Source organism: Lichenostomus cassidix, chromosome 5, assembly GCF_008360975.1.
Source record: "Lichenostomus cassidix isolate B80296 chromosome 5, HeHo_3.0, whole genome shotgun sequence".
In the NCBI taxonomy this organism is placed as follows: domain Eukaryota; kingdom Metazoa; phylum Chordata; class Aves; order Passeriformes; family Meliphagidae; genus Lichenostomus; species Lichenostomus cassidix.
Genome location: NC_139486.1, coordinates 16,570,871 through 16,592,025, shown reverse-complemented (window position 1 = coordinate 16,592,025; position 21,155 = coordinate 16,570,871). Strand labels below are relative to the sequence as shown.

The 21,155-nt window shown below is 41.8% G+C and overlaps 1 protein-coding gene and 1 long non-coding RNA gene across 2 annotated transcripts; one reads left to right on the top strand and one right to left on the bottom strand.

Moving 5' to 3' along the window:
- Positions 1–9,044: 9,044 nt before the first annotated feature.
- LOC146436056 (uncharacterized) lies at positions 9,045–10,649 on the bottom strand. The gene is made up of 2 exons (XR_014852499.1): positions 10,484–10,649; positions 9,045–9,930 (listed from the first exon to the last, which is right to left on the bottom strand). It is a non-coding gene; the product is annotated as an uncharacterized LOC146436056 (long non-coding RNA).
- Positions 10,477–19,122, top strand: PSMC1 (proteasome 26S subunit, ATPase 1). The gene is made up of 11 exons (XM_085061570.1): positions 10,477–10,663; positions 11,090–11,143; positions 11,888–11,984; positions 12,380–12,504; positions 12,983–13,168; positions 13,363–13,491; positions 14,190–14,286; positions 14,481–14,670; positions 15,702–15,853; positions 17,901–18,055; positions 18,826–19,122. The coding sequence occupies exons 1-11, from the start codon at positions 10,493–10,495 to the stop codon at positions 18,958–18,960; spliced, it is 1,491 nt and encodes a 496-aa protein (XP_084917696.1). The 5' UTR covers positions 10,477–10,492; the 3' UTR covers positions 18,961–19,122.
- Positions 19,123–21,155: the final 2,033 nt, after the last annotated feature.

Below are 21,155 nucleotides of genomic sequence, written 5' to 3'. Positions count from 1 at the left end.
TTGTTGCCCTTTATCTAATCAACAAATTCTTACTGTTTCATCACTGCCTTTCAAGGTCTGTGCTCCTGGAGTGATCATAAATAATCATGGGATTTGTCAGCACCATGCTTTTGTTGGTGTATTGAGCATATTGAACACTTTCCTTGGAACTCCCAGCCCCTGTGTCACTGTCATCCAGGATGAATCTCAGCTTTCTTTTATAAAAGAAAGTATTCTGTCATGGTTATAAAGTAAAGCTGGAACACAAAGTCCTGGTGCACTTTGTAAGGTCATAAAACTCTGGGTAGAGGAACCATTACAATGTGTTTCCAAAAATCACGGAAAAGATTGCAATTCTCATTTCAGTGTTTCCAGCATGGCTTTGGGATTTGGGGTTGGAAGTGCAGTGGATGTTATAGACAAGCCCTACAGTGAGCTGTTGTTAGCATGGGGTTGGATTGTCTGCAGCTCCCACAGAAAAATTACCAGGAGGAGGCAGCAGAAAAGTCTGACAAAAGCCTCTCACAATGGATTAAAGCTCCTTGAGGGGTAGAGAGGACTCTGCAAAGTGGCAGGGACAGAAGGTACCCAGTGCTGTGAACATGCAGACTCAAGTGAATGGTGCTGGCTGCCTCCCTTGGGGCTGTACTGCCTTCAGCCAAAACCTTTGTCTGTTTGGTGTGGAAAGTGGTGACTTCTGACACTGCAATTCAAACCTGGCTGCTGCCCTGAACAGCCCATGAACAGCCCATCCAGCAGCCTCCCAGTGCTTGTCCAGAACCCACACTGCTTCAGATTCAGATGAGACACCTCACCTAGCAGTGACCCAGCTCTGCTGCCTTCCCTGCCATGTTTGGGTTGCTCATCAAACCAGCCATCCATTCCACACACAGTCAGTGGCCTAGAGAACAGACTGATGGAAACATCAGACATTGACCCGTTCAGAGGAAGACAAATGAAACAAACTGCTATTTCAGGATGTCTTGTGGCCTTTGCATTGGACAACCTTAATGAAGAATGCTTATGTTGCACAGGAAATCTGGTTAGTCTCCATGAAAGAACCTCTCAATTGTTAATCTCATTTCTGCCAGAGACTAAAATTTGGCTGCCATGATTATTGTCAGCCTGTTGATCTAATATTCGTAATCATATCCGTAATTACACAGCCAATCACTTTTTAACGGGCAGTAAGACCTCTGAAAAATGCATTTGTTGGGCTAGTAAATCCAGCTGCTCTAGAGATTCCTGCTTCTGGTTTGTCTTGCTTATGATATTGAACAATTTGAAATCTTTCACATGGCTTGTGAAGTCCACACAAATCATGATTGACATTGTTCCCCTTCACTGTACAAATGCATCATTTGTGTACCATTTATTTTTACTACATTTATCCTGTTGGAATATAGCCAATAACCCAGTCATGAGGTGAAAGACAGATCAGCTGCTCCAAATATCTTGGGGAGACACAGACTGAAGTTGGCTAATAAGAGAGACAGTCTTCTTACAAGGCAATTGGCCAGATTCTTTTTTAATTTCCTTTTATCTTATAGACAGCATTTTAATTTCCTTATATCTTAAAGACAGCATATTCATAGCTTGGAATCTAGCATATGTGAAAATACCATGACTATACATGCTACAGATTTTTCTGGCTGAAGAACAGATAGTTAATGTTAAGACTTTTACCTAAATATCATAATTACTTACAGTACCATGCCTGCTTCTCATCTGCCTAGATGTGGTTCATACCACTACAGGGCAGTTTGTAGTTACTATAAAGGCCATAAATCTAGATTCTCAAATGTCAAGTTGGGCAACAGAAATCCAACAAAATCCTCCGGAATCACATGATTGTGAATTTTTCTTGTCATCTCTTGGAAATCATGACCTTAACTTGGCTGTGGGAAATGCCTACAAAAAGTCAGAACCTTCAAAGCTAGATTCACAGTGTTGGGCTGTGTTTAAGACATGCTATGTACTATCTTCAATAGAAGTGTGCCATCTTTAAAGAATAAACCAAGAACAAAAAAAAAATTGGAATTTTCACTCTCACTGATCACAGCTGATTCCTGAGACTTCTCAGCTTTGTGGGAACACACCATTGTTGTCTAGGTTGCAGAGGAATACCCTACTTTTCTTGCAAAATCACTTTGTAGATAATATGGATTGCATTTGCCCAAGGCCTGGTGTGGGGATTTCACCTTTGTCAATATACTCAGTTTCAAAGCCTTGGTAGTTTCCCCAGAGAAATAGTGATTATGTTAAGCAATAAAAGGCAAAGAGTGTCTCATTGTCAAGGAGATGTAAAAAGTGAAAAAGTGAATGTCATTTGTTACTCATATTGTAGAGAAGGAAACTATTTCATAACTTTACAAACTCCCACAGACAGAGCAGAGGGGAGGTGGACTGACAGTGGAAGTCAAAATAATGGGAGAGGACCCTTGGCTACCTTCCAGGGGAGAGTTCCCATTGAATTGAAACAACCCTAACTTGGAAGTGCTTCCAATTTACCAAACAGTCACTATGCTCCAGTCTGAACAGCCAAAAACCTGGATTGATTAGGAAAATACCCTGAAGTCCTTTCAAATCCTCTGAAACTTCAAAGCTTAAGCAGAAGACAGATGAATGATGTAGAAAAAGGTTCACAGTGGTGCTGAGGAACCAATAGCAAATCTGGTAGGTTCCCCATGACTGGTTTCTGTAACCTTTTCTGTAACCCTGCCCCACAGCTGCCATCAAGACTCTTCCCTCTGCAGAGCTGCTGCATGGCCAGGGCCAACTCCACCCAGCTGGCCAAGTGGTGAGACAGGAGGATGGAGGGGGAGTGCCTTGAGGGTACTTAGGAGATTTGTGTAAACAAAATAACACTACTTCTTGAATGCTCCACCTTTGACCGTCTTCCTTGGTGCACTTTTGGCATCACATAAGAACCTAAAGTGATACTTGGAGTCAGTCAGAGCTGAGGGACCACACAAGCCAGCAACTCGAGGAGAGTTTTGCATGTTCAGAGGGCACTTCCTAAGAAAAGCTCCACAGTCGTTATGTAAAGAGCTGAACTCAGAGCTGCTGTTTTCAGGGAGTTTACAGAGCCCCAGGCAATACAGTTGCCCAGAATAACAATGCAGGACCAACAAATGGTTTCCAACAGCCACCTAAATGCAGCAAAGGGGGAGAACTCTGTGACTGTATAATGTAAAATGCAGTGTTCCCTGTTGTTGGAGGCAGAACTGAATTTATTTTATTGCAACAGTGCTATATTCAGTCTCAATTAAATGTGCTCGAGAGACCCATTTTTAAGTGTTATTCATACTGTATCACAAATTCTTCTTTTACAAAAGGAGCATCCTGAGACAAAAAGACCACAAAATTAATAATTACTTTTAACAAAAAATTCCCAAGAAAGAAGGTTTCAGCAGAAGGAAATTATGTGTCACATAATACTAGGAAGCAGACAGTCTAAACACTTTACACTATAATCATTGAATCATAGAATATTTTGGGTTAGAAGTGATCTTAAAGATCATCTAGTTCCAACACCCCCGCTGTGGGCAGGGATGCCGTTCACTAGATCAGGTTGCTCAGGGTCTCATCCAACCTGGCCTTGAACAGAATATTAGGTATATTATCCTGATAGATGTAACATTTGAGTAATAGGAAGGAAACTGATATAGAGAGCTGTATTTACAGCAGGGAATATGGATAATTTCATCAACTATAAACCTATCTCTGAAAACCTTTGCCAAGGCTGACTTTATGTGAGACTGGGGGTGGGGGGGAAGAAATCTGTATCAAGGAGGGACAAAGTTTTTTAACAGATGTGTTTGTGGAAGATAAAATACAGCACCTGCACAGTTCCTATGCTTCTCCAGACAAGGCTGGCATCTCCAAGTACTCCTGAATTCATCACCCTGCCAGTTATTAGAAAAGCCCATATGAAGCAATAGCCAAAGCAAACAGGGGTTCATGCATTTCTCATTTGTCACTCCACATGCCAGTACCACACTCACTGGACTGAACTCAGGGCCCTCTCCAGATGTTTTGGATAGACAAGATTTCTGCACAGCCTCTACATTGCTGACACTTCCACAATGAGGCTTTAGTTCTTATTTTCAAAGTTATCTTTCAATAAGAGTATATTTTCTGTGAATGAGCAAAGGAGAACTAAAAAAACTAGTCCTCAGCAGCTACAGAAATCACCTGTAGAAACTGCTTGTTGAGGATGACTGACTTGACTAACTCAACAGATTCAATTTGCATTATTAACAATAAATATAATTACATAGATATATCAAACATACCTCCAGATAGTGCTGCAATTACAGACTGATTGAACAGACTACGCACCATGAAACCAAAGCCACAATTACTCGAGAGAATGTGAACATGGTGAGACACTTGTGCAGTATTAGATTACAGAGCTGCAGGAAATGACAGAGGAGCCATTACATTATAGCCAACAGATTAATGCAGAACCTTTACTTCAGGGAGGAGCTATTAAAGCCAACATATCTTCCATTCCAGTGGCAAGGCAGTGAAGCTAGTGACTCCTAGGTTACCAGGGACCTTGTTTTTCTGATGTCGCAGACAATTACTTCCCAGTCTGCTACACTGGTGATAGCTCTCTCCCTTCTTCCCAATTTCTGCTCCCTTTAATACTCAAGTACATTCAGTCCACTTATGCTCTTCATCATTAGATTCAGCCTTTCTTTCCAACCACTTCAGTGGGCTTTAAGACTGTCCCTAAATGCTTTCTGACTTCAAGAGTCTCCTCCAAACTCCTGCATTTAATGAAGGCTTTTCTGGTGTATTTGTGCTGATGTGCTTTGCCCTCTGCCCTCCCTCTGCACTGCACTGTGAGGAGAGGACTGGGAGCAGGCATAATGACTTTCCTGGGTTTTGCAAAGCAGGAGCACTCACAGCATTAGATGAGTAATTATAACAACTCTGCCCTTTCATGATGGAAAACATTCAAATCATTAGCAGTAAATAAAACAATGGAGCACACGGATTTGGCAAACATTTTTTACTGTCTAAGAATTTCAGACTCATGGCCTGAGTAGTAGACAGCATAATACTTATTAGGAAATGTTTGTGTCTTTAGAAATACTGCTTTCTCTGAAATGAACAAGAAAGCCTATTTCATGTTTTCCTCTTTCCATAAAAGTTATTTCAGTATTTCTTCATCATTTGATTGAGCCCTGCAAAATGAACCCAACTAATTTATGTGAATGCTGATGTAATTAATGATGAATATTGAGTTTGTTAAAACCACCCTCAGCTGCTAGTATATCAGTGGGTTGACTCTAAGGAGCACTGGGTGATGGCATCTTTTCAACATCAGCAGCCATTAATTAGCCAGGTGAAGAACTCTGTATTCCTTTTAGATGGTAACTCCATATTTGATCACTTACCTATTTCTCTTTGCCCCAAATGTTGTAAGTTTCTCATCCCACAGTCTTTTGTTTCAGCTTTTGTAATGTACCAAAAACTCTAAGTAATTTGGTCCAGCTAATATATTAGACTTTACGAAAAAATCAATTTCTTATTACATTTTCCTGCCACGCAACAAGTCACCATAGCAACATCATTCTGTGCTCACTGCTGAAGTTCCACAGGATCTTCTCTTACCAAAATATGAGAACTAATAAGTCACACTACCTGGTATTTTGCTAACCTCTACACAGGGAGGAGGGTATTTTCTTTTTACACTCACTTTCCATTGGGTTTAGGATTCCACTTTGCTCTTGTTCTGCTCTCACTCCTTGGAATCCTTTGGGCCAAACTTTGCCATCACTTATGGGAATGTATTTGTCACCAGGTGAATGAGGTGTCTCTGATACTTCTCACAGTAAGAGAGAAGTAGTTTCACTTCAGCTGTTGGATGTAAGATTGAGACAGTCTCCTTCAGCAACCAGGCTGCCTGCAAGACTATGAGACCTTACTTAGGGGAATTGTGCATTACTCTGAGACATCCAAATGAGATCATATAAAGACATAGGATATTATAAACATAATTTTAAATAAAATTACTTGTTCTGCAGTATTCTGAAAACATGTATGAAACAATCTTCGAGGTATCAGACTTTGCTACAGCATGGAAAGCTTCCCAAGAATTTTATTACCAAAATTTTTGGAAGCATCCATGCACTTTGGATGTTTTGAATTCTGCTTGTCTAGTTCCAAATAATTCCTGCTCCAAGAAGTCTTCTTTTCAGTGGTACTTGGACTACAACACCAACACATGTCAGTGGGAGTTAACATGGAGCTGTAGCAGTAGTCGGAAACTCAGGTGAGCTATCCAAATGAATAGATACTGCAGAAAAAAGATAGGTTTAAACGTATCAGTTGTGGCACTAATCAACACCTACCATGGCCAGCAGGTAAACAGGATGGCACAGATCAGCCCCTAGAACAGAAAGGTGAAGTAAAAATTATGCCACCCTGTTTACACTGTAGTTGAGCACAGTGGGATTAAGACAACTCTGAAAGTGAACATTTGCTGTACTGCTCAGCTGTCTCCTTAATAATTATTAAGCTAACAAAGAAACATATATTTCTATTTCCTTATGATTCTTGCTATTCAGCAGTTGATAATTTCTCCTTATTTCTTGATCTCCCTCCCTCAAATACACACATTTTAGTGCAATATTTACCTTCAACTGTAACAATATGTCAGAATGAACTGTGCCCTCTGCAGATAGAAATTTTTTCTTCTACTCCATCCAACCTGGCATAATTTGCCCTTCCAATAAATCTCTGATGTATTTAATTTTGTCATTTTGGCTACAGAACCAAAACCAGATTTGTTCAACTTTACTTGAAGTAGTTGTAAATCTGGAAAATGGGGAAATATGTCACTTCCTCATATAGCTAATTAGGGATATCTGGTTGGACATTTTGATATTTTTCTTTGCAAACTGTTTGGGAGTTGGGTTCTTTCCCGAAAGTGAGACTATGGCAATGGTTAGTTACAATTAATTTCTTTATTCAAAGAAAGCTTGAGGAAAAAATTCAACATTCAACAATAAACTGTAGGTTTATTTCATTTTATGCAAACATAAAAAGCTCTAGGCAGCTAGACGTATAATAAGAAAGACAAATTAACATCAACAACATAAGCAATCCTAGTAATTTCCTGTATGTGCAAAGGGAAAATAAACCTCTTTGATATGTACTAATCCCAAACCCAATATCCCCCCAGCCCTCAGCTGCCCTCTTTCTTCCTCAAAGGCCTGGGAACAGAGCTAGGGGTTTTATGATACGACTAGAAGATCAGCAGTAAGCTTACTGCAGAATAATGAAGAGGGGTAGAAAACACTAATAAAAAACAAAGCACAACCACCCCCCTCCCCCCCGAATAACTCTTGGTGTTTTTTGATATGAAGAGAAGCTTTTTGATGCCCTGAGGCTATGTTCATCTTTAACAAACAAGGACTGTGTGTTCCTTCCTGTTACCCCTGCTTGCTCTTTTGGGTTTTTTTTTCTGGTAAGCATAACCCTAGAAATCAGATGCACTTGGATCATTACACATATTTATTGTTTAAAGTTCCTAATCTGACATTAACTGTACTCTGCAACCAAACCAAAATTCTGGATGTGCAGAGTTAAGGCAAGCAGCCAGGTTACAGAACCACATTTCTATTTCACTTCCAGTTTGCCAGCACTATTCAACCCAGGAACTGAAAGCCACTAACCAGATCACCCCAAACACAGCATTTCCCTTCTGTGGTTCATATTTTCTGTCACAGCTGTTCCATAGTACGTCTTTAAGTGAATGAGCTGGGAGACAATCTTGACAACATCCTTTGACTATTGCTCCCATATAGAATTTCCTAATATTTATAAAGAATACAAAACCAGATATGCTGTCACAGATTGGTCTTGTCAGCTCATAAATGTGAAGTTCAACTTTTGCATTCATCCTACACCCCTGCCATTTCAGTCAGTTTATGCCATAATCCTTACAGTTAGAATGACTGCAAAGTTACACACCACTAAAATCAGGCTTTCTTAAGAAGAAAGTGACAAGAATTCTCAATCATAACCAGAACTATCAATTACAGGTATAATTTGAAATAAATATGGGCATGCCTGAATCTAAAGGGAGGTTAAAGGGAGGAAAAATTGTATGAGGGAAAGAATGTTCTAGAGTCTATACACTGTAAAGTTAAAAGAAATACAGATTCAATCCTGTAAGACAGTAAACTCCAAAAAGTGAATGTTATTAAAGCAAAGAACATCTGTTATATTTAATTTTATTTCAATGTCCTTAAAAGTTACAGAACAGCTGATACTGTAACAAAAAGGCAGCTAATTCATAAAAGAATAAAAACAATAGAAAAGTTGCATTAAATCCACAGTGCACAACAGTAACCCTTGTGAACAAATGGAACCAAACCAAAGCAAATTATCAAAACCTCACACCTTTCTACACAGCTCAGCCAGTTACATTAATAATTAATACATAAAGTTCCATCTTCAGACAGGAATTCTAGAGAAAGTGTAAAAGAAAGGAAACAACATCAAAGCAAAGCAGAACAATCCCACATCCTACCTACTGCTGTAAGCTGAAGCCTCTTTTCACAAATGCTCTGATCTTTACACTGAAAACAGCAATGAATGCAAATATAATCTATATGCTGGTTAACTGGGTGAAAACAGGCTGTAACTAGTTTTAGACTATAGTCTTATCTTGACTGTAACCTTTCTGCTGAGAGCGATACTCTTTCAGCCCAAAGCAGAGGAAGTATCAGAAGACCCTGCAGGAGGAAGCAGAAGCTTTGGTTTTGTTGGGCAGCCACAGAGCAGCTGCTGTGGCCCTGAACAACGACATGCAAGGAAATGGTGCAAAACAGGCTTGAACCAAAACTGGCTTTGGTTCAGGATTGGGCATGTGCTCGAGTTCAGCCTGAGCTTTACCTTTGGGAACGTCAAAATCAGACACAAATTTCTACTGCATTTCCCCAAGAATACCACAGACTGGTAGAACACATTGTAGGTATAAAAGTTGTGTGTTTCTGGACGGATTACCCGTGTTCTTAAAGTGATGCCCATAAGAAAAACAATTCTTACAGCACACACAAATATGTTTTTATATTGACTAACTGATGCAAGAGATGGAAAGAAGCATCAGCTATAGGGAAAAAAACCCTCTAACTTTAAATATAAGGCATGAAGATTTGACCCTTTTTTTTCTCTGCTTCAGTTCCGTGAACTCTGTAGACAGGTCAGCTGACAGCCAGAAGTCTTAACAGAAAGGTCTCAGTGTCTCTTCTTTCTTCGCAATTAAAACTCACGAAGCTTAGATTTCACTCCTAGACATACACACACACCTTTGCCCTCTTTCTTTGATTTGTTTTTCCATTCTTTAATTACAGAGAAGCTTTTACAGTTACTCCCTCTGCAAATAACGTTAAAACAGGACTGGATGCTTTAATTTATTTTTTAAAACTCAGATTAAAAAATGCCACAGGAAAATGAACTTTTGAAAGAAGTACTACTAATATTTTATACCCCGAATGAAGGCCTGTTGATGGAACTGTCAAAACACATGGCAGCTCAGCTAAAGGTGGAGAACCACCAGCACCAGTAGCACTCTGAAATCGTGTGCTGTCAGCAATACTCAGTGCACTAATTCAGATATGGTCTCAGTAAAGATCTTCCGTGGATGTTGGAAAGCATGAACTCTAGTTTTGCTCCTTCCCATGCTTCAGACGAGTGGCCACTCACCTTGCTTCCACAGCACCAGGCCACACATTAAAAGCAGAGTTTGCAGCATGGGCAAGGCGAAATTGTGACTGATTAATTCTTCATGACAGCGTATTTTAAAGAACCTCCCAAGACACCTGGTAGGGGCAGAACTGCTCCCTGGGAAGGCACACAAAGCAGGTAAAAGCTGCTCTTGCCGACTGTTTAAAGTCTTCTCCACTTGGCCATGACAACGTGCTTCTTCTTTTAAGAAATGTGAAAAGTTAATTAATCTGATATTGTATTCAAAAGCTGGAGCAAAGTGAGCAGCAGCTGAAATGTGACGGCAGCGTGTCTGCCTGAGGGACAGAACCCGCTCTGCTCTCCAGCGAGCTCGGGGGAGGAGTCCTTGGGACGCTGTTTGAGCAGCCTGCGGGCAGCAGCGCCGGTGTGTCACCTGCGGGGTCACCGGGACACAGCGGCTGCGGGCGGCCCTCACACCCCGCGGGGACACCGCGTACCTAACACACACACCGCGGGGACACCGCGCTCCTCACACACACATTGCGGGGACACCGCGTACCTAACACACACCCCGCGGGGACACCGCGTACTAACACGGGCACACCGCGGGGACACCGCGCTCCTCACACACACCCGGCGGGGACACCGCGTACTAACACACATACCGCGGGGACACCGCGCCCCTCACACACACATTGCGGGGACACCGCGTACCTAACACGGGCACACGACGCCCCTCGCACACACCCCCATGCCCCTCACACACACCCCCCCTCACGCCCCTCACACACACCGCGGGCACATGGCGCCATCTGCCGGCCACTGCTGGCGCGACACCCGAGCTGCTGCTGCAGCCCCGCGCTCGGCCCGCCAGCTGGATTGTCCCTCGCCGCCGTCCGTAGTGACGCGCTCGCTGCCGTCGCGTCCCGTGTGGAGCCGTGCGGAGCGGTTCCGGGGCGGCAGCGGCGCGATGGTGAGAGCGGCCCCGGCACCCCCGGCACCCCCGGCACCCGCGGCACCCCCGGCACCCCCGGCACCCCCGGCCCGGCCCGGGACGGCACCGAGCGCGGCCTGGGGAGGGTGGTGCACAGGCTCTGCCGGCGGCCCCGAACGGGGGTTGCGCCCCCTCAGCCTCCGCCGCCAGCGCCCGGCGTTTTGCGGAGTCACCGCGGCGCTCCAGGCCGCGGCCGGGCGGGGGTAGCGCGGGCGGTGGGGCCGGGCCTGGCGGGACACTTGTTTTTATTTTTGGGAATACGTTGTAGTATGTTAGCGCTTTGTTTAGACGGGAGAAATCAAATTGTGGGATTTCTGTACGTGGAGCTGCCCTTAGGCTTCTCAATTCACAGAACTGTGCATAGATGTGGGGTGTTTTGTTTTGTTTTCTTTCCCTTTTGGCTAGGGTCAAAGTCAGAGTGGCGGACACGGTCCTGGCGGGAGCAAGAAGGATGACAAGGTAACTGAATCCCAAACAAATGCTTACAGAATGAACTACTGCTAATAGGTGTGCTTCTACAGAGCCCGGCTGCAATAGGCTTTTTTATTTACTTTCTAAAATTCTTGTATTTGGAACTGCATAAAAATATGCTCTTGCTGGCTCTGGTGAATGTCTTTTCTGGGTGCACATTGGAGAAAACAGGTGCTGTTCATAAATAGAAAAGGGAGGTTTAATAAAAACTGGAATTTCTGAGCAGTGGCTTGTTTTTTAAAAAATAAAACTAAAATGTGACGGGGTTGGGAAAGACTAGTTGCTTTCAAACTGTCACTTAAGGAATTGTTGTTGGCTTGAAAGTGACATCACACAGTGATCTGCAGCAGGTCTGTACTTCACACTGTGGGACATCAGAGGCCTTTCTGGTCTCCACTGCAGCTGGCAGTACAATGTGCATGGCAAGCAGTGTCTGGGCTGGGAAACTGAATGTGTGTTACTTGTTGATTGAAGTGCAGGAGAAAGGTGGAGATTCAATAGTTTTCTCATTGTCTCATCTATTAGTTTTGTTTGTGATTTCCTTTGAATTTTCTTAAAAAACAAGAGTCATAATTCTTTTGGGCTTCTCACTGCAGGTCATAAGGAGAGAGTTCTGCTATGAAGTCCTTCACTTTGAGTTCTTTTTCAGTCTCTGCACTTGACACCTGTGTGTATTGTTTCATTGTTATTATCCTGATTTCTTTCTCTTACGGAATTCTTTTTATGAATAAGGATAAGAAGAAAAAATACGAACCTCCAGTTCCAACCAGAGTGGGGAAAAAGAAGAAGAAGACCAAGGGACCAGATGCTGCCAGCAAACTCCCCCTGGGTAAGAATTCTGCCTTCGCAGCAGTGCTGCAAACTGTGTGCTCTTTGGGAAGTACAGAGCTCTTCTCTCCTCAAGATCTGGCTCTACTAAGGTTGCTAACACAAAGCTAAATGTAATTTTATTTCTAACTGATATAAAAAAAAGCCCCACAGAATGAGATTATTGTTTTGCAAGATGCAGCACATGAATTCCCAAGTAAGATAGAAATTGAAGTGAGGAAAAATGCAGGGGAAATGTTATCTTTAAATTTGATTTTTCAGCTGGAATTACAGTGGGACAAGTAAGGTAGAAGTTACTGTCAGGAAAAAAGAACAGGGTTTCTAGTAATGAATTAGTGAAGAGTTGGTACCATGTCAAACTTGCTCTAAAATATTGTGATTCTGCTTTGGTTACAGTGACTCCTCACACACAGTGCAGACTCAAGTTGTTGAAATTGGAGAGAATTAAAGATTACCTCTTAATGGAGGAAGAATTTATCAGAAATCAAGAACAGATGAAACCTTTGGAAGAAAAGCAAGAGGTGAGATTTGAGTGAATTGTTAGTTTTAATGTTACAGTAAGTGCTGTTAATTAATGTGAACTATTTCATACCAAAGCAATGGAAATAGAGTGCCACCAGTGTGCAAATTGATACAAACGTATCAGGTTTATCACAATTTCTCATTAGTTGGCTAAATTGTTTTAGGCCAAGTATGGATGACTACAGATGAAGCCACAGGAGTTTTTGCTTCTTAGTGCTCTGTCAAAATGCAGCTTCTAGATATCCATAAACAGAGAATATTGTAGTTATTCATATCCATTTAATAGTGTTTATAGGATAGGATTAAAATAATAGTGGATTTTGTTACTGATCTCTGCTTCTATGTGTTTTGAGGCAGTGAGACAACAATAGAAAAGACTGTTTCTGCTATGTTCTATCCAAGTTGTTGAGCCAGTATTGTACAAGAATGTTTTTGCCTGTGTTGTTCAGTTGTTTCTTGTATTCTTCTTGACAACAGGAGGAAAGATCCAAGGTGGATGATCTGAGAGGAACTCCAATGTCTGTGGGTACCTTGGAGGAGATCATTGATGACAACCACGCCATCGTGTCCACATCAGTGGGATCAGAACACTATGTCAGTATTCTGTCTTTTGTGGACAAGGACCTGCTAGAGCCAGGCTGCTCTGTTTTGCTGAATCATAAGGTGAGATGTGTTTATAAAAGGAGGTTTTCTACAAGTTTTTGTAGTGTTTTTAACTGGCTTTTTTGTTCTGAAGATCACAGGAGAGAGAATGCTGATTATTTCACACACCTAAATAGGTGGGCATTGGGATTAGACTTGAACTTGTATTAGTAATGCTGCTTGCCTGCTTTAACAACTCTTAATTCTTGAATTAGGTTCATGCTGTGATAGGAGTCCTGATGGATGACACAGACCCTTTAGTGACTGTGATGAAAGTAGAGAAAGCTCCTCAAGAAACGTATGCTGACATTGGTGGCCTTGACAACCAGATTCAGGAAATCAAGGTATTCAGTGTTATTAATTTACAGAATTAAGCTAGCAATGTAGCTGTTGTGCTAGGAGTTCAAAAGGGAAACAGCAGGACCAGCTGCAGTTGCTGTAGTTGTGTTCTGTATCTCCATAACTGCATTTCTTCATTAGAGTGTCTGATGCCCTGCAATCTAAGGATTTAGTCTGTCAGGGGCATTGGCTTGTTTTGGTTTTGCATTTGTTTATTGTTTGGTTGGGGTGGGTTGGATTGGTTTGGTTGGTTTTTACCCTACCAGCAGAACGCTACCTGAAGCTTGCTAAAACTCAGCCCTTTTGTTCTGGGTAGGTGTCTAAAACCACAGACGCTCTATCTCTACTATGTGGTAACTCTTTATAGAAGACATCTTTTCATAAAGGGTTCCCCAGTCCCAAGTCATGCCATGAGTGTTTGGGGTTCAGGAACTTCTGGGTTCTAAATCTGGGATGATGCCTTGAGGATGGAGAAGGGGGAACATTGACTGCTGCTCATGTCAAGTGGAAACAATAGGAAGACCTGTGCAGATAGAGTGTCTGCCTTAGAATTGGAGGCAGCAGAGAGCCCTGCTGTTCAAGGTCTGTCTTGAAATCAGTTAAATTCTTTTTGCCTTCACTGCTTTCATTATTGCTGTTTTGAAGATTCCCACAGATCTTTGTTGGAGACCACTCCTAAAAACACGTTTTTCTTGTGCTGCAGGAGTCTGTGGAGCTTCCTCTCACCCACCCTGAATACTATGAAGAGATGGGTATAAAGCCACCCAAAGGAGTCATTCTGTATGGCCCCCCTGGCACAGGTATTTTACAGTTCAGTAACACCCCTGCTGACATAACACAAGTAAAATAAATTACACTTGGTTAATGTTTAAAGCATTGCCAAGCCTGTTTCAAATTTCATACAACTGTTTTGTTGAGGCACCTTTTTTTTCTTTCTCTCTTTCTTTGCCTTCTCTGCAAACTAATTACAATATTTCTTTCCAACTAAAACCAGGCAAAACTTTACTTGCCAAAGCAGTGGCAAACCAAACATCAGCAACCTTCCTGCGAGTGGTTGGCTCAGAGCTCATCCAGAAGTACCTGGGTGACGGCCCAAAGCTCGTGCGCGAGCTGTTCCGCGTGGCTGAGGAGCACGCCCCGTCCATCGTCTTCATTGACGAAATTGATGCCATTGGCACAAAGAGGTACAGTGCCTGAGCTCCACTTCACACACAGGGAGTGCCAGGGACAAGGAAGGCTTTACTAGAAACACTTCTTTTGCAGCTATGCTGAGACTCAATTTCTTAGCTCTGCTACCATTTACATACACTGTTTTGATGTAAGCATTTGTAACAAGTAATGGGTCAAATAACTTCTGTGGGAACACAGTGTATCACAGCTTTTTCATACTAAATAGACATGACCAGAGACAACCTCTGTTCTCTTGCTACCTGGCAGTGTCTCTAGGACAGAGTGTCAAAACCAGAAAGAGACTCTGTGTATATGGGATCCTCTAGCTACAAATCCAGCAATAAAGCAAAATTTATTTGTGGTCCAACAGTAAAGCACAATATTTATTATAGAATTATATCCATTTGTTTGCCTCTCAAGTAGGTGACTAAAAACTTCTGCTCATAGAGTATTTTACAGGAAGTTACACAGTGTATGTCACGGAAAGCCTTGTTTGTGCTACACTAAACTGTTGTTGAGCCCATATCCAAACTGTATTACTTTGAAAATTCTGTAGGTTTGTTGGAATGTTCCAATGTAAATAGTCTTTAAAGTAGTCAGTGTTTTTTAAATCAATAAAAAGATGCTCATACACGTTTACTACGTGGCCACTAGCCTGAAGTGCCAGTATAGGCAGCTGCTGCCTTATGTATGGATGTATGTGCTTTCAAGAATTACTTTTTTTCCTTTTTTATGTTAATTTTGTTAGGTGGAGAAAAGATATTTCCAAATACACAACAAACATGGAAAAAGAACAGATTTCCTTCACATGATGGCTGTTACATTCCCCAGTTACAAGAATAGTTCAGTGTCCCTTTACTTACCTAGATGTCACAACATGATTCTGAAAATCTGCGTTTTGTTTATGTGGATAAACATTAAATGTTTTTAAAAAATCTGTTCTGGATGTTTACAAACAAAATACCCCTCTCTGTCTCCCCCTTTTGTTTATACCTTTGTGGCAGTTACATAGTGCTGCTTCTGACTGTGCTTTTCTTTCTTTAAGGTATGACTCAAATTCAGGGGGTGAGAGAGAGATCCAGCGCACAATGTTGGAGCTGCTGAACCAGCTCGATGGCTTTGACTCCCGGGGGGATGTTAAAGTTATCATGGCTACAAACAGAATAGAAACACTGGACCCAGCTTTAATTAGGCCAGGTAAGGGATTTCCCTGCTGTGTATGATTAAGCCACTTGTGAAAGGACTTGTCGTAACTCGACAACCACAGGCTGGTAAAAAGGCTGCAAGTTACTGGTTTGTAACCATCTCATTCACCATCTCATCTGTGCTAGTGCATCTGTTAAAATCAGAACCCATTCAAAACCTTCTGAATAGGAGACAAATCTTTGGAAGAAGTGTGTTAATTCCTTTACATATACATAAACAATTTGAATATTCCCTTCTATTAAGGTGGCACAGCCATTTTAAGTAATTGTTAGGGCAAGCTGTGTGCAGCAGCAGCACACCTGCAGCAGCTGGGGATGGTGGGGCAGCACTACCCATGTTTTGGGGGTGTGAAAGCCTAAGCCTTACCAGAGACAGCCTGGATTCTGGTGCAAGGAAACCAGGCTGCTCCTTACTGACCTGGCACACTCCTGCTACTTGGAGGATGAGTGAGGGAGATGTGTGTGTTACATGTTGAGCTTGAGCAGGCACAGATAGTATTTTGAAATGGCCACCAAAAATGTACCAAAGCATAATAATGTCTGGTGGCTGTTAAATTGGAAGGTAGAAAGCAACACAGATCAAAGGAATAAGCTGAAATATCTCTACAGTGTGAAGTTGCTGAGATATGTGTTTGGTCTGGTTTTATCATCATTTAGCTTTGGACACTTCATCTCAAACCCAGTGCTGTTAGAGTACAGGGGAGATGATACTATATCAGTATTGAAAGAGAGCTAAGGCAATCTGGAAGTTGTTGGAAGGAAACTTCCTACACTGGTGTATGAGGTATTTAAATTACAATTACTCTGTAGGCAACCAGGGCACTTAAAGCAGTTCAGTGGACTGATTTACCATTGTCTGGATTTATGATTATCTCGATTGTCTTATGTGGTGCCATCACCCTCTTTAAAAAAAGTACTGTAAAGAAAAACAGGAGGGATCTGGAGATGGAAAACTCCTTTAAAGATTGCTCAATTGAAACAATGGGTACCAGAACATCTGAAGTCCCTGCTGACGTAGAGAAAACAGTGGGTAGGGTCTTCCAGCAGAATTATTTTTGCAAAATCTTTCTTCTTCAGTTAGGGGTATTTAGTTTTGGTTTTGTTTCTCTATTTTTTTTTAGCTTTTTTTTTATAGGTTGGAAGAATTATTCAAGTTGTCACAGTGATTTATCTTCTCTGTGTGTGTGTGTGTGTGTGTGTGTGTGTGCAGCAGAAAATTAAAGTTAGGAGGTAAATGTAATCTAAGTGTAGAATAAAATATGTTACAAGAACATAAGTATTTCATTAACACTTTTCCTGTGCTGTAAGACAGTGGGATTTTTTTATATTTATATGGGACTCAAGGAAGGTTTCTCATGCTTCCCAGGTGAGGAGTCTCTTGCCTGCAATGACACTGTTTCAGCCAGCATGGTAACTTTTCAGCTCCAGTAGCTTCCTGTTCACTGCAAATAGTCAGACCTCGATTTTTACTCCAAGACATGATTCATTGTGGCAGGAAGAATTATAGAACTGTTTAGGTTTAAAAGAACCTTTCAGATCATTGAGTCCAACCATTAAGCTAACATGGCCAAGTCCACCACTAAGCCATGTCCCCAAGTGCCACTTCTACACCTCTTTTGAGCACTTCCAGGGATGGTGACTTCACCACTTTGCTGTGCAGCCTGTTCCAATACTTGACAACCCTTTCCATGAAGTTGTTTATCCAGTCTAAACTTCCCAATGTGAACTTTACGCCATTTTCTTGACCCATTACCTGGGTGAAGAGATCAACCCCCACCTGGCTATAACCTTCTTTCAGGTAGTTGTAGAGAGTGATAAAGTCATCCCTGAGCCTCCTTTTCTCTGGACTAAACATCCCCAGATGTTCCTTCAGATGTTCCTCATATGACTTGTGCTGCAGACCCTTCACCAGCTCCACTGCCCTTCTCTGGACGTGCTCCATCTTAACAGTTACTGTCAGTCAATCCTTCAGGTGTTTTTCCTGCTGTTTCCAACAGCTGCATGCAAAAAACCTAAGACTGAATTTTTCTTTTGCACAGGACGTATTGATAGGAAAATAGAGTTCCCTCTACCTGATGAAAAGACGAAGAAACGAATCTTTCAGATTCACACAAGTAGGATGACATTGGCAGATGATGTGACTTTGGATGAGCTGATTATGGCAAAAGATGATCTTAGTGGTGCAGATATAAAGGTCAGTGCACATCACCATTGTTTATACTTCAAAGCAAAAATCAGATCTCATTTTTGCTGCATCCAGAACTGTTGTCTGTTGAACTGTCCTCCAATTTTCTGTGCTTACATCACCAAGGAACAGTGGGATGGCATTCAAATACCTTTTATGAGTGTCAGGTACTCTGCTTTACAAATGGGAAATTACCAAAATCATGGTTATGAGGTAGCTTGTGTTGGTATGAGTATGTTACCTGTGTTATCTGAATATGAATTTTTAAATTAGCAAAGAGAAACTATAAGGAGAATGTGGAATCTTGTGCAATCTTAACATTATTTAAGAAAGTAGCATTTTTAGGGACTAAAAATGCAACTGTATATTAGGAAGCTTCAACCATACCTAGACTGCTTTTTTAAAGCAGATAGAGCCCTTGCTACAGTTACCACACTCATGAACTTCAACCAACATGGCATGACTGTCACCTCCCTGCAGAAGGATCACACAGCTGGGTGTGTCTGTCCTTGCAGTAGGAAGATTACTGTTGTTACAAAGCTGCCTTTCTGTCAGGCAAGTGTTACTCTGACTACTTGTGTCCTTTTGGACACACTCATCTGGCTTTATCGAGCCTGCTTCGGTGCTACTCAATAGTACCAAACTTAAGAATGTAGATTTTGTTAACACTTCTCACTTCTAACAACTACTGGAGCAGTAGGAAGATGCAGCAGCCTTTGAAGGTGTGGCTTGAAGGGGTTGCACAGAAACTGTAACTATTCTTGCTTTTTGTGTTGCAGGCAATTTGTACAGAAGCTGGATTGATGGCTTTGAGGGAACGGAGAATGAAAGTAACAAATGAAGATTTCAAAAAGTCTAAAGAGAATGTTCTCTATAAAAAGCAGGAGGGAACCCCTGAGGGATTATATCTTTAAGACATCTGTCTCTTTGGGAACTATACAGAACTCTCTGTGTTGGTAAGAGTCTTGAGTAAAACCACACAGTGAATTTGCATTCATGAACAGGTTAAAAGCTGGTGGGTTGTGGCTTTTCAGTGTAACTCTTCACTTCCCAATAAAACTTTTATTTGAATTGAACCATTTTGGTGGCAAAGCCTTGCTGTTTACATGGAACTGTCTGTTGCACTTACTTTCAAGAAAAAGTGCTGGTGACCCAAGAGTGCTTGTCTCAGTGACCCTCACTACGTGGGGCAGGGAGCAATGCAGGTGCCATAGCTCTTAGTCCCCCTTAGGCATGGCAGTCTCTTACAACTACTCCAGCATTGCTGCTGTTCTTGATTACCTTCTTAGGCCTTTTTTTAGGAGCTAACTAGGACAAGTGTCACTTTTGAGTAAAGTCAAGTGTCATCAGTCATTTATACATCAAAATCAATGACAAGTATGCAACCCTGAGTAGCAATGAGATACACTTTAAAGATAGCCATCTCTGGCGCTTGTAGGTTGTAAGAGAGCAAAATGGATGCTTATTAGTCATCATACCTTAAATATCAAAACATGTTTGAAGAGGGTACTTGTAAGATTAGACTTTATAGATTTGTTTTTTCCAAAAATGTTACAGTTCATTATATCAACATCCATCCCTCCTGCCTCTGAAAGGAACCAACACAGTAGGAATTGGTTTGAGGGCCCTGTGCTGCCCAAGGCAGGACGTGTGTGCTCATAAGGCACCAGCCCCAGTGCTGGAGGTGCAGGCTCTGTCATGCAGCAGATGTGCACAGAGAAATTCAGACTGCACGTCCCTTGCTTGGAGTTCTACAACATAACCTTGAATTCCTCCCCTCTACACAAATCTGTTGCCTGCAGCTCCATTCCCAGGGGGGCTAGATGTCTATTGGCTCAGTTGTAGCCATATATATACTACTTATGAAGTACCCTGTGTAGTATACTTCTGTGAAGAGTTTGTAAAGTTCTAAGTAATTAATTTCCAAGTGTTGTGCATACGATCTTTAAGGTTTATATAAAAGTTCCACAAGCAAACCAGTTATGCAACGTGCAGTCTTTTGTTCTGGGAACTTTCTGTGGGAGCAAATGCAGGCCAGTAACAGATGGTGGAGAGAGTTACACCCAGAGCAATGCCTTTGCTAACTGCACGAACAACAATGGTAGCAGCAGGGCCAAGAGATTTTATTTTTCTGTGTAAAAATTATGTGGCTCATTGTTAAAACCAAACCCTACATCTGAATGGAGTCCTTTATTTAATCTGGATGACAGAAACCCTGAAATAGAATTGGTTTTCATCTGGAGCTAGAAAAACAAGTTTTATTACCCATTCTTATAAATGTCAGGAGATCTGTCTCCTTGGAAAGGTCACAAAAAGCTAGGGTTTTTTTAGCACTTTCTAATCATGGCAGTTATCTCTTTGTTGCTTGAGGGGCTGAAGAGCTTTCTGACGTGTGGCAAGGCACTTTTTATTTGGGACATGGTTGTTAACGCTGGCTTGAAGCAACAGCCACAAAGAGGTGGGTTCAGCTCTGTGAAGGACAACTGGATTGCATTAAATGAACCCAAGGACTCTGTTCTAGTACCCTGCCTGCCACCACAGGAACTGAAAAACATATGTATTTGAAAATTCAGTTCTTAGCTTTTGCAGCAGAATTTAACTTCTGCAACTTCTGCCAACATTTCTGAACTTGAGTCACAAAGATCAAGACAAAAGTAATAAAGATCAGGAGAAAGTGCACAGCAAGGAGATTCCCCACAAGGACAGAAAAAGCTACTGGGGTCAGAATTAAAAGGCAGGACTTACTCCAGGGAGCTCCAGGAAGCCTCTGACCATCAAAATGAAGAAAGTAGCCCAAGTGCTGCATTGGGAGAAACTGCAAAGGAAAGGACTCAGGGGACAGGATGCATGGAAGAATAGAAAAGTGACACATACAGAAGTCATTGCTGCCATCACTAGAAGTTTTCAAATGTCTTCTCTAGGAGCTTGCCTGAAGTCTTTTGGAATAAAAACTGCTTTTTAAACAATCATAGAAGACTATGCCTTCATGAGAATCAAATGCAGATTAAACCTCTGCTTTTCTTATGACAATTGCCTGGATTTGGGTCAAAGGCAAGTAATCCATTACAAAAACTTGTTTGAAAGTGAGCTGCTTAGAGATGCATTATGG

What these genes read in the sequence shown, in the direction of transcription:
- PSMC1 (XM_085061570.1), top strand. Translation starts at nt 10,493, where the DNA reads ATGGCGCCATCTGCCGGCCACTGCTGGCGCGACACCCGAGCTGCTGCT. An exon ending in ACCAGATTCAGGAAATCAAG is followed by an intron (nt 13,492 to 14,189) that starts GTATTCAGTGTT and finishes CTTGTGCTGCAG; the next exon opens with GAGTCTGTGGAGCTTCCTCT. An exon ending in GATGCCATTGGCACAAAGAG is followed by an intron (nt 14,671 to 15,701) that starts GTACAGTGCCTG and finishes TCTTTCTTTAAG; the next exon opens with GTATGACTCAAATTCAGGGG.